This window comes from Fundulus heteroclitus, chromosome 22, assembly GCF_011125445.2.
Source record: "Fundulus heteroclitus isolate FHET01 chromosome 22, MU-UCD_Fhet_4.1, whole genome shotgun sequence".
Taxonomy (NCBI): domain Eukaryota; kingdom Metazoa; phylum Chordata; class Actinopteri; order Cyprinodontiformes; family Fundulidae; genus Fundulus; species Fundulus heteroclitus.
The window spans coordinates 34,304,381-34,318,053 of NC_046382.1; the positions used below are offsets into that span (position 1 = coordinate 34,304,381).

The window sequence follows — 13,673 nt, forward strand, 5'->3', positions numbered from 1 at the left end:
ATGTAATTACTTTAGTCGTTCACATTTGCCAGCGGACCGCCTGTCAGCAATCAATGCAACCCAAAAGTTAATGTAATCTAATTAGCTTTTGACAAAGTTGATTAAAAAACTGAAAATCATGCAGCAAGAAGAGAAAAAAAACATTCAATTATAGCAGGCAATATAAATGTAGACGGTTTAAAACATGAGACAAAAAGCCCCTACTGGACACTTTGTCCCTAACAAAGATGGAAAATGTGGAAAAAATAAAAAGGGTAAAATAAAAAAGGGAAAACAGTTTAAGACTGAAAAAATAACAAAGAAAAATTACAGAGAACTGTGGGATGGGATATAAGCATAAAGTGTAAAAACTAAAAAAGGGAGGTGGAAATCCATCGAAATCAACATGGAAAGACAGAAATGTCTTTCTAAATTAGGAAATTGTCCCATTTGACACTTGAGTCGAAGCCTCATCTTCATCACTGATAATGGGCTCCCATGCTGACCCGTCACTCTTAGTCTCCCACACACAGCTGCACAGCCCTTATTACTCCTCTGCTGCTGCATCCATCTCCCTCTTTTCCCACAGCTGCAGTTATTCTCACGTCCTCCTGTGCCGCTCGGTGTGTCTGTCCAAGAACGAGCTGTGCCTTTGAGCCTTGTTGTGTCACGATGTGGACTCACTGTTGATCTCCCAGTCTGCACTCAGGCCACATTTAGATTTCTGCTTTAGACTGGACTGTAGGTGCTTAGGATGTTGGTCCTGACCACCAAGAATGCTCTTTTCTAGAGACTATGTTGTCTAGCAAAAGTATTCACGCATGTCTATTCAGCCAATTTACTCTGATACCCATAAACATCTTTTTAAGCAACCTAAGTGTTAAATAACATCTATTTGTAGCGCATTAGTGATTAAAGAGCTGAAAGAAGTAGACCAGTTAGAGATAAGGTTGTGGAGAACCTTTAAGCAAGGATAGATTAGAACAGACTACTGTTCCAGCCATCATCCTGACATTAATTAGAGAAGCAGCCACAAGGCTTATGCTAGCTCTGGGGGGGGGGGTACAGAGAGCCACAGCTCAGGTGGGACCACCTGCTGGCAGGACAACTATTCGTTGTCCACTCCAAGAGGAAAAGCGACACGAAGAAAGATATTGTTAGAGGAAGGCGATAAGAAGTCCTGCTTGCAGTTTGCCCGAAGCCACAAAGGGGACACAGCAAAGATGGGATGAGAAAATGCCAAATGCATGCCAAACTAGTATTGTTGCAATTGTAATTTATACAAAAGATGATTTATCAAGTAAAATCCTGATAAGACAGAATGTTTGTAGTCGTAACATGACAATGTGTAACTTTTTGAGCGGTGTGAGGTATTCTGCAAGCGACTCCAAATAGATGGTCTATTAAATTTCAGGGTGATTGTAGTTGAAAATAAAAGCAAAGGAACAGTTTTAAGACTCTGGGTGTTTGGGTGCCGTTTACCTCCATTGGGTCCAGGGTCAGGGTGCCCCAGGCTGATGCCCCCCCAGGAGTTTCCGGTCCAGCCTCTCTCTCTCTTCACCTTCATCCTCCTCCTCCTCTCCCACTCATCCCTCTGTTGCGCTGCGGGAAGACGAGGCAGAAAAGAGGCTCACTTCAAACAGCTCGACGCCATAAATGTCAAAGGTGCTTTTAGTCACTGTCAAATTAAGCGTGTAATTACTGTTAACAAATGAGATTAAAGTGGAAACAAATTGGCAACTTCTCACACCACTGCTGCTTCAATTTCTCAAAACGTGGACTTTATTTCCCCCTGCTGCTGTTCCCCTGGTGCTTCATGAAAAGGCAATATCTATTGCATTAAATGATTCCTCCTTGGGTTTGTTTGCAATACTGACTAACACATGATTCCTAAACGATGGCTTTTAAAAAAAATTATAAAAAAATCAATATCACAAGTTTGTCTTGGAAACAACAGATTTACAATCTTAGCTAAATCTTAATCCTGTCACAGCAGATAGAAAGCATGTGTCAATGTGTTTGTTTTTACCCAGTTCAGCTTGAACCTCCTGTTGCTCAGCATTGCCTCTTCGGCCAAGGCTCTGCACAGCGCCGTCTTTCAGTACAGGAGCATTCAGACCGGGCCACAGAAAACCACCCCGACCTAGATACACAGACGAGAACAAGGGAATACATTCAGTAAACACATCAAGGCTTCACACATGTAGAGAGTTACTGATGGATATGAAAGATTTTACACTTGGATAGCAGCAGACGTACTACTATAGGCTAAAGAACACAAAATATTTAGCTGAAATTAGGTCAAAAGAAGAAGACTGTGAGACTTAGTGAAAGAAAAGTGAGGAAAAGATTCCAAATGCTAGAAAACGAGAGCAGAGAGAACAAAGAATCATTTCTCTTATCAGCTGGGAAGTGCTATATATTAATTCAGACTAGCTTATGAATTATCTAGAGTGCTGCGTCCATCAGCTGCCTGTTAGCTTTGTTAGAGGCACCACTGCCAAATTATTAAAAGCAGATAGCTCTTTAAGTTAAAGCCAAGGAGGCTAAATCAAGTAGCAAGCCCCAAGTTAGTGTCTGAAGGGGAATTTGCCAACAGACGCGGATCCTCGTTCACCTTCTCCAACGATCTGTCCTCGATTGAGGTCTCGCTTCAGTTTGCGTTTGGTTCGCTTCCCTCTTCCCTTTCTGGCTCCGGCTCCAGTTTCTGCCATCACACCTCTCCACAGCTCCTCAGCCGTCACTGACAACACACACGCACAGACAACAATAAACAATCCACTGAAAATGCATTATCATTTTGTCTTCTTGTAACTAAATAAATAAAGATACGATCATAACAGGATATTTGCTAAATGCAGAGCATAGCACCTAATAACAATAGTCAGTTAACAATTAGAATAATTGTTAAAATGTTAAAATGACTAACATTAACCTGCTAATTCAAATTTGACCGGGGGGTGGTGTTATGCAGTGCTCGTCTGTACATTTCAGCATAACAGGTCATTATGCTGTTGGTTGTCAAAATTATGCTTAGATTGGGCTGTTGCTTATTTGCACATATATGCGAGAAACCAATGCTAGTTGTTAGCTAAACAACGCTCCGCTGGGGAGAACGCTGTGTTGTATTAATTCAATTCAATTTTATTTATATAGCGCCAATTCATGATGCATGTCATCTCAAGGCACTTTCCAAAGTCAAATAAAATCAGATTATACAGATTGGTCAAAAAAGTTTCCTATCTAAGGAAACCCAGCAGATTGCATCAAGTCTTGGCAAGCAGCATTCACTCCTCCTGAAGAAGCATAGAGCCACAGGGACAGTTGTCTGCATTGTCCATTGCATTGGCTTTGCAGCAATCCCTCATACTGATATCACTCATATTATTCCTTTAAATGTCACAGTTGCTTTTATCTTCTTATTTGTTTTCTTTTGTTTGCAAATGTTTTTTTATCATTTTTACCTCCAACTCTATTGCTTAGAACTTCATCTTTTGTTTACGCCCACTCTCAAACTGCCAGTACTACACGGACCGAACAGGTTTTGTGCGCTTTATCCATTGCAGACGAAATCTCTATAGATAACCAATAATTGCGCACAATTACACATATTTTGCACTCCTTATTTGGAATCTTTGAAAATCAGGCCCTTAGTATTTAAAAAGTTTAAATATACTTAAGAACTTTAGGTATAGTATCAAAATTATTGGGCTTATATGTCATAAAGTAATTGCAGGGAATAATAAAAATCCACTCTAGCTTAAATATAAGGTAAAACAATTGATAGTTCTATCATAAGATTGCACAAAGCAGTTTAGAGCAAAATACTGGAAGCAATATTTGTTTAAAGCTCCAGTGTAACATTTTCACACTGGTGCACTATCTAGTGCGCTAAATGAATGACAAACGACCTCGCCATTAAGTGCGTAATAACTACTACAGAAGTGTCATAAATGTGACAATGTCAACATGTCCTCTATATGTTTGCTACCAAGCTACTGCTAAAAGCTAATAGCTACGGTCATCGTGTGAAATGTTTTTTGGAAATGTTGACAAGTCCGCTTTCTAAAGTTACTTGTTAATTCCACGACTGGTGTTTTTTTAGCTCGTTTCTGAACATGTAGTCACTTACTAGGGCTCTACAATAAGCAACTGTAAACACCAGTAAAGAGACCCGCTTCTTCTGTAGCACTACAGGCAGTCAATGGGGCGGCTGATATCCCTCCGCCCGCCTGCCTCCCCCATCCCCCATTTTGGCTTCTGAAATCAGAAATAGCAACGCAACATGGCGCCTCCCAGTGGGTGCACAGACACCTATGTCTTTATAAACTACTAATTCTAAGTTATGAGAACAGTAAGTTGATGGTAGGTTATTAGACTTTGCCAGAATATGTATTTATAAAAGCAATACTTGATTTTTGCTAAATAAAAGCCAAATTAGTTACACGCTGTCCCTTTAGCATGTAGTAATATAACAATATGTACAATGTATAAATAACAATTACTAAGATAGTACCTACATTTTTTTTCCAAATGAACATTTGATTATGTCTTGTTTTAAATAAAAGAACAGTTTGGCCAGGTTATACAGCTTTAATTTGAAAATTTGCAGAAATCCTACTGTCAGGATGCAGCTTATTGGCTGCATGCTGAGCCTCTCTCCCTCTCTCTTGTTCCTGTGCAGCCTGATCGGTTTCACCTGGCAGGCTGCAATTAACCTGCAACTGCTTCCACCTGTTTCCACCGCTTTATAAGACTCACCTCTTTCTGTTCCCGTTGCCGGTCCATAGCGTTCACTCCCGCTCAGATCTCTGCCAGTATTCTTGTCAGCTCCGTTTGTTACAGTCAGCCTGAAGACTCCGTTCAACCTGGTTTTGTTACAGTCAGCCCATAGACTTTCCGTCAGTTTGTTTTCCCCAGAACACGGCTCTGATGTTCAGCTCTCCACTGCACGGCTCAGACGTTCTGCTCTCCAGTGCACGGCTCTGATCTTCTGCCCTCCAGTGCACGGCTCTGATGTTCAGCTCTCCACTGCACGGCTCTGATGTTCTGCCCTCCAGTACACGGCTCAGACGTTCTGCTCTCCAGTACACAGCTCTGAGGTTCAGCTCTCCAGTGTCCGGCTCTGATGTTCTGCCCTCCAGTACACGGCTCTGATGTTCAGCTCTCCACTGCACGGCTCAGACGTTCTGCTCTCCACTGCACGGTTCAGACGTTCTGCTCTCCACTGCACGGCTCTGAAGTTCAGTTCTCCAGTGCTCGGCTCGGATGCTCTGCTCTCCAGTGTCCGGCTCAGAGGTTCTGCTCTCCAGTGCTCGGCTCCAGAGTTCCTCCCGGTCAGTCTCTCCACACGCCTCCTGCTGGCCAGCTTCTACACCCTTCACCTCCGTCCGTTGAAAGACTCTGGTCTCATCATCCATCTTCCACACTATTCAATAAAACTCACTCATAAGAACTGACTCTGTGTGTGCGTGCTGTGTCCTGGTTCATCCCAGAAAAAAATATCATAACATTATGGACCGGCCAAGGGATGAACCCGAGCACGCACAGAGCCTGGTGTAGAAGCTGGTAGGATCTGCCTCGCCTCCGGTTCGTCTCGCCTGGGTCGCAAAGTTGCGACGCCACGCTTCTGGATTCATCTTGCCTGGGTCGCTGAGTTGCGACGCCACGCTTCTGGTTCGTCTGCCGGGGTCGCTGAGTTGCGACGCCACGCTTCTGTCTCGTCTCGCCTGGGTTGCAGAGTTGCGACGCCGCGCTTCTGGATTCGTCTTGCCTGGGTCGCTGAGTTGCGACGCCACGCTTCTGGTTCGTCTGCCGGGGTCGCATCCGCGACGCCCCGCCTCTGACTCTGTTTTCCTGGTCCGCCTTCCCCGCTGCTCAGCATTAAGGACGGCGCTCCTCGCCGTCGCTACCCAGCGCTAACTTTTGCTGCTGCCCAGCATATTCAGACTTTGCTGCCCAGCGCCTTCTGGTTTTTGTTTGGAGTTATTTTTTGGTGTTGTGTTCTAGTTCTGCTTTTGTTTCTAGTCTTTTTGTATATTTTTTTATTGTTTTAGAAGAATTATTTCCGCCTTCTGTTCTTTTGTTTTGGCTCAGCCTTAGTTTTTTGGTTTACTTAGGATTTTTTGGGATTTATGTTGCTTTGACTATTGTGTTTTATTTAGTTGTTTTTGTCCGGGTTTTTGTGTCCCAGGTTAGTCTAGTGAATCTGTTTTTTCTTTAGCATTCTAGTTTTTGTTTTTTTTTAGTCAGCTAGTTCGGGGTTTTGTTCTCCGTCTTCTTGTTTTAGCCATAGCCCTGATTAGAGTTCTTGTTTCGTAGCCAGGTAGTTTCATCTAGCACCTGTAGTCCCATTCTAGCCCCTGTAGTTTCTGTCCTAGCCCTGTAGTTTTAGTCTTGTTCTGTATTTGTTTTTTCTTATTTTAGTTTTGTTTGTCTTTATTTTTCCCCCTTTAGTATTTAGGTGTCTGGGTTCCTGCGCCATCTGGGTTCCTGCGCTGGATGGAGTCCAGCGCTCTTAAAGGTCCCTGCGCTCTCTAAGGTCCCTGCGCTTTCTAGGTCCCTACACCCTTCTCCTGTTTTCGTTGTATGTTTTGCCCTGTTTAGGTCAGTTTAGTTCCCTTCCGTAGTTGTTTTGTTCTGTCTTGCCCTAGTGTCTCTGTGTTGTTCCCCTGTTTAGGCGCATGCAGGTCGCCGCCAGAGCCCTCCGGCGCACCCATGTCGCCGGCTGAGCCCTCTGGTGCGCCAGACTGTCGCTGCCCTGCGCATGCAGGTCGCCGCCAGAGCCCTCCGGTGCTTAAGTCGCTGTCTGTGCCCTCTGGCGCGCCTGGCCTGTTGCTGCCTAGCTCACCCTCTTGTTCTTGTTATTCCCTTGTTTAGGCACCGCCAGAGCCCTCCGGCGCTCCTATGTCGCCGGCTGAGCCCTCTGGTGCGCCAACCTGTCGCTGCCCAGCGCACGCAGGTCGCCGCCAGAGCCCTCCGGTGCTTAAGTCGCTGTCTGTGCCCTCTGGCGCCACTGGCCTCTTGCTGCTTAGCTTACCCTCTAGTTCCTGGTGTTTACGTTTATCTTGATTCCCCGGCGTGTTTAGACGCCCTCTGTTCTTGGTTCCCCGGCGTGTTTAGACGCTCTTTGTTCTTGGTTCCCCGGCGTGTTAGAACGCCCTCTGATTCTCGGTTCCCCAGCGTGTTAGGACGCTCTCTGATTCGTGGTTCCCCGGTGTGTTAGGACGCCCTCTTTTCTCGGTTCCCCGGCGTGTTAGTATGCCCTCCGTTCTTGTTGCCTGGTGTTTTAGATATTCCTGTTTCCCTTGTGCCCCGGCGTTCCCTTTGCACCCCGGCAATCTTTTCCCTTGTGCCCCGGCGTTCCCTTTGCGCCCCGGCAATCTTCTTCCTTGCGCCCCGGCGTTTTTCCTCGCGTCCCGGTGTTCTCTTTCCTCGCGCCCCGGTGTTCTCCCCACGCCCCGGCGTTCTTTTCCCCAAGCCCCGGTGTTTCCCTCACGCCCCGGCGGGTGTCCCTTTGGCGTTAGGTACGCCCGTTCTTCCCTTTGGCGCTGTCGTGCGCCCGTTCCTTCCCTTTGGTGCTGTCGTGCGCCCGTTCCTTCCCTTTGGCGCTGTTGTACGCCCGTTCCTTCCCTTTGGCGTTGTCGTACGCCCGTTCCTTCCCTTTGGCGTTAAGTACGCCCGTTCCTTCCCTTTGGCGTTTCCATACGCCCGATTCTTCCCTTTTGGTGTTTCCATACGCCCGATCCTTCCCCTTGGCGTTTCCATACGTCCGATCCTTCCCTTTTGGCGTTTCCATACGTCCGATCCTTCCCTTTTGGCGTTTCCATACGCCCGATCCTTCCCTTTTGGCGTTTCCATACGCCCGATCCTTCCCTTTTGGCGTTTCCAGACGCCCGTTCCTTCCCTTTGGCGCTGTGTTGCGCCCGTTCCTTTCCTTTGGCGCTGTGTTGCGCTCGCTCTTTCCCCCGGCGCTGTTAAGCGCTCGCTTTTTCCCCCGGCGCAGTCAAGCGTTCGTGCCTTTCCCTGATGTGCCGCACCCTGGTTGTGCTTTGGCACATCAGTGTTACAGTTTGGCCAGGTTATACAGCTTTAATTTGAAAATTTGCAGAAATCCTACTGTCAGGATGCAGCTTATTGGCTGCATGCTGAGCCTCTCTCCCTCTCTCTTGTTCCTGTGCAGCCTGATCGGTTTCACCTGGCAGGCTGCAATTAACCCGCAACTGCTTCCACCTGTTTCCACCGCTTTATAAGACTCACCTCTTTCTGTTCCCGTTGCCGGTCCATAGCGTTCACTCCCGCTCAGTTCTCTGCCAGTATTCTTGTCAGCTCCGTTTTGTTACCGTCAGCCTGAAGACTCCGTTCAACCTGGTTTTGCTACAGTCAGCTCATAGACTTTCCGTCAGTTTGTTTTCCCCAGAACACGGCTCTGATGTTCAGCTCTCCACTGCACGGCTCAGACGTTCTGCTCTCCAGTGTACGGCTCTGATGTTCTGCCCTCCAGTGCACGGCTCTGATGTTCTGCCCTCCAGTGCACGGCTCTGATGTTCAGCTCTCCACTGCACGGCTCTGATGTTCTGCCCTCCAGTACACAGCTCTGATGTTCAGCTCTCCAGTGTCCGGCTCTGATGTTCTGCCCTCCTGTACACGGCTCTGATGTTCTGCCCTCCAGTGCACGGCTCTGATGTTCTGCCCTCCAGTGCACGGCTCTGATGTTCAGCTCTCCACTGCACGGCTCTGATGTTCTGCCCTCCAGTACACAGCTCTGAAGTTCAGTTCTCCAGTGCTCGGCTCGGATGCTCTGCTCTCCAGTGTCCGGCTCAGAGGTTCTGCTCTCAAGTCCACGGCTCCAGAGTTCCTCCCGGTCAGTCTCTCCACACGCCTCCTGCCAGCCAGCTTCTACACCCTTCACCTCCGTCCGTTGAAAGACTCTGGTCTCATCATCCATCTTCCACACTATTCAATAAAACTCACTCATAAGAACTGACTCTGTGTGTGCGTGCTGTGTCCGGGTTCATCCCAGAAAAAATATCATAACACCTACAATATCCAGTTATTTGTTTTTATACCATAAGGATTTCATGCCAGCTTCTGCCTATTTGAGTCCATTTTCTCTACCTAAAACATTGGTTGCATTGAATTCAATTCAATAAAATGGAACGTTGTTGATTCCAAAAAACATGCTAATATTGTCATCTGTAACTACTATACTATATTTGATACCACATTTTTACTAAAATCAACACTAAAAAAAGTACAAACATTATTGCAGGAATAGAATGATATACACAGAGTTTTTCCAGGTGGATACAAAGGCAGACTCAGTTTACAACTTGCTGTGAATAAACATTAAAGGAGCAATAAGCGAAATGTAATTTTTTGATAGAACTAAAAAATAGTGATATGAGGAACTAAACGTAATATTTCAGATGGACTATGGTATGACATCACACCGCATCTCTCTATGTTGTTCTCTCGTCTCCTGTTTACATAGCTGGGCGTGTACGTGCATGTGAAAAGCTGCCACTCAGGGCTTAGCCCCTCCCTGCCCTAAAATGCCACCGCCAGAGCAGCGCAGTGTTAGAGCAACATGGCGGAAAGCACCCCCAGCAGATCAAAATGTTCTCTCGCTAACAGCATTAGAAAGTTATGAGTTAATTACTTCGTCACAACACATGTTCCTCCAAAAGGCGATGCTGTTTTGCTGTGTTTTTTTCATTTACAAATATGCGCATACAAGGCGACTCATGAGCAGGGGAAGGAGGGGCGGGTGGCAGCTATAGCGAAGGCAGAGAGGAATGGCTTGTCACACATCTTGTTTTGGTGTACAGCCAGTGCTCAAGCACCGCCTAGTGGTGAAATATTGCTTATTGCCCCTTTAAGACATATCAGCGTGTGAATGTGTAAAGCACACAGGCCATTTACCATTTTACCATACCGCTACCATAATATATTTTCTGATCTGATAGATGGAGTCCATGCAAAGTGGCAGATTGTTGGTGTTTGTGTCGGTCTCTGATCAGAATGCAAACTGTGAGTGAGGCATGTTGACAGTCACAAGGCATTTAACTTTTCTCAACTTGGACATGAGTAAGACTGAAAAACAAGGAGTCATTACGAAGGGAGGCAGGATGAGAGGCAGAGAAATACTATCATGTAATAAAATGCTTTGACAGATTAATGAGATTGATATGAACAATTTCATCAATCTGACAAGATGTCCAAACAAGCACCTGCTCCCATTGATGAGAAAAGTCTGTCTATGTCTTATGCCTGACCTGCTGTACATGGAAAAAAAAAGGTGGGGACTTATTTTGGTTCAAACAACAGCTTTAAACATTGGCTTTTTTAAAGACTCCTTCATATGTATTATTTATTCAGAATATATATATATATATATATATATATATATATATATATATATATATATATATATATATATATATATATATATATATATATATATATTTTTTTTTTATTTATTTTTTTTTTTTATTTTATTTAACCTCCAAGGATCAAGATATTGTTGGGTTATCTAGACCAAATTACCAAAGTTTGCTTTTCAAGGGCCTGGTGTACACATAATTCAAAAAATGTGAATAAATAAATAAACTAAATAAATAAAATAAATAAATAAAATAAAAAATAAAATAAAATAAAAACAATTTGGAAGGCTTGCAATACAAAATATTTGGAATGTTTTTTACTTTGCTACAGACATATGTAAATCTCGCTATAACTGTTGGCAGCAATTCAAAGAGACGTATTGTTTAAAGTGACACAATTGTTTTTTTCTTTTTCTGCACACAGGAAAAATGCTGCTATGTTCAGATACTGAATGAAGCGTTTTGAATGCCAATGCTCAATTGTGATTTTATTGTGATATATTGAATTTTAATACAAATATCCACAATAATGTGAACATTACCTTTCTAGGAAACTACATCACATAAAAAGATAATTCTTTGTTTTTACACTTATCAGGTTCCAATCAGCCCAAATAGCAAAGAGAAGTATATAGTATACGCATATAAATCCTTCCTTTTCACATTGAAATCATTTAGTTGAGGTCTATATAAAGTAGAACAGTAAAACTTTGGTCTAAATGCAGTTTATCTGAATATAAATATTTAGCCACAAAACTTTGAGGAAAACAAAGGATTTGTTTAAATATACACGTTTTAAAAAAAACAATACCTAGGTTACTACAGCAAGACAGAAATACTATTTTAACTTTCTCCCATTCATGTATATATTTTTGTCACAAGAATGTGGTCATTTGGGGTTTTAATGGCAAAGAGTGGTATAGGAAAAATGTCTTTAACTCACATTTGCTGAAGAAACTGCTGTGTCTGCTCTGCTGCCAGGTTGTTGATTGGTTCAACAGAAACTCTGGGCGCCTCTGCAGAGAGGCTGCTGAGGCTCGACAGGTCAGGTGAGAGATTTGAACAACTCCCACGGCACTACGGAGTGATGCTGCGCCTGAGAGACAGAAAATATTAAAGGACACATGTACACAATCTGCCAACTGTCTTTTTCAGTTTGAAACGCCACACAGTGGACCTCCAATGTGGACAAACTCCAATTGAAGCTTTTTATGATGTTAGTAAAATAAAAAAAAATCTGCAATAACCAGGTAGTTTAAATATGTAATAAAGAGCAAAAAAAATCTAGCTATTTAGCCCTATTTTGAAATGTATCGCACTTTTGGGAAATCCAGAATTAAAAGTAACTCATATTTTCAAAGGTTGAGTTGTTTTTTTTTTTTTTTTTTTACTAACTAGACCGATGTCTGATTATGGGCAGATCTTTAGAATCACAAAATTACTTAAATAGTATGTGTCAAAAAACACCAAGTAGGCAAAACATCTAAAGAAATAGCACATCATAACTGGATCAAATCACATACAAAAACCAACAAGAAGGAAAAGCCACAAGTCTGGAAAGGGATACAGGGTAATTTGTAAGACTTTGGGACTCCAGTGAAGACCCCTTATCCCCAAAGAGAGAAAACACAAAGCGGAAATAACCCATCCTAAGAATTGCAGACACTTCTACATCTGAAGCACTGCAGGCATCAGTAAAGATCCGACAATAGGAAAGACTTTGAAGGCCAGAACCACTACTGGCCGGAAGAATAATTTTTTTTTTTTTATCTCACATTCATCAAAAAAACATCTTTGTGACCTTCCAAGACTTTTTTGGAAAATACACTGTGGTGAGACTAAAGTGGAGCTTTTTGGAAAGTGTCTGTCCTGTTACATATGCTGTAAAGCTAACACGGCATTTTAGGGGGGAAAAAGAACATTGTACAGGCATTTAAACATGGTGGTGGTCGTTTCTGAAGTTATTTTGCTGCTTCAAAACCGAGTGTACTTGCATTATTGATGGATCCATGAATTCTGCTTTCTACCCGAAAAGCCTGAAGAAGAACGTCTGACCATCACTTCATGACGTTAAGCTCCAGCACACTCTGGTTATGAAGCAGGAGAAAGATTCAAAGCTCACCAGTCCCAGTTATCATGAATGCATTATGGCATTTGTAGCTAAGCTTGGCACGAGTACTTTTAGGGTTGAGCAAGCAAATCTTTCTTTTTTTTTTTTCTTTCTATGTATGCCAAGTTGGTTTTTGGAGAGCCTTTTCTCTTTAATAAATGTATACAACATTCACCTTTTTTGCATGTACTCTGGTGATCTGACATGTTGCTGTGTGACCAAACAGCAAACAAAGAAGACTTTTGCGAGGGCACAAATAAAGCACTGTGTCTATAGTATCTCACAAAAGTAAGTACACCCATCACGATTTTGTAAATATTGTATCATATCGTATTTTCAGAACCACTGTTTCATCAAACAAATCTTAAGCGCGTGTCACTTGTAGGAACCATTCTTCCAGGATTACATCTAAAAAGCACTTAACTTTCTTATAAGCAGAATTACATGATTTTATAACAGCAATGCGGATTACTGGAACAGTGCTGGCTCACTGATATCCGCACAGGGACCGGCTTCTTCAGCGTCAGCACACGCAACATACAGGACTAACGCAAACACGTCACATTAGGAACAGCTAACACCAAGAGACACACTCAACTGAGAGATCAACGCTAGAGAAGATAAAACAGACAAATAATTCACCTCCGAGTGTGATGCGGAGGGCACTGCACACCCATAAGGACGCCGCCATGTTGGAGCTGTAACGGGTCCTTCGGAAATCAACAAGGCGACTGTACTATTGCCTGTTGAAAAATACAAATTGAAAGCGGCATCAAAGTAATGGTTTTTATTATTATTATTATTATTATTATTATTATTATTATTATTATTATTATTAGTTTATAGACTAACACAAGTATTTTAAAGTCTATCCTCTGAGATCCAGGGAGCCAGTGTAAGGACTTTAGAACTGGGGTGATGTGTTCTACTTTCTTACTCTTATTGAGGATGCGGGCAGCAGTGTATGGAAGGGTTCTCCATATATCCATAAAGCTCTAGATTCTGTATATCTATTTTGTCTGCACCATCAATACCAAGTCAAAATTATAAGTGCAAACCTATTTGGCAATAAACTTGTTTCTGATTCTGATTTATCAAAATTTTTATAGTTAAGTTTCACCAGCCTAGTAGAGAGGATTTGTTGATTCATAGACACAAAGTGTTAATTCAGATAAACAGCATTCTGTAGTGATCTGGGG

The 13,673-nt window shown here is 43.2% G+C and overlaps 1 protein-coding gene across 1 annotated transcript in view; it reads right to left on the reverse strand.

Annotated features, from left to right (window-relative positions):
- mrps5 (mitochondrial ribosomal protein S5) overlaps positions 1-13,201 on the reverse strand; it is a 37,045-nt gene extending 23,844 nt beyond the window's left edge. The window contains exons 1-5 of the mRNA XM_036126456.1: positions 13,117-13,201; positions 11,308-11,460; positions 2,597-2,722; positions 2,009-2,122; positions 1,462-1,581 (exon numbers count right to left, since the gene is read on the reverse strand). Of these exons, the coding sequence (XP_035982349.1) occupies positions 1,462-1,581; positions 2,009-2,122; positions 2,597-2,722; positions 11,308-11,460; positions 13,117-13,165 (562 nt within the window). The 5' untranslated portion in view covers positions 13,166-13,201. The remainder of the gene's footprint in view (positions 1-1,461; positions 1,582-2,008; positions 2,123-2,596; positions 2,723-11,307; positions 11,461-13,116) is intronic.
- Between the last annotated feature and the right edge of the window lie 472 nt (positions 13,202-13,673).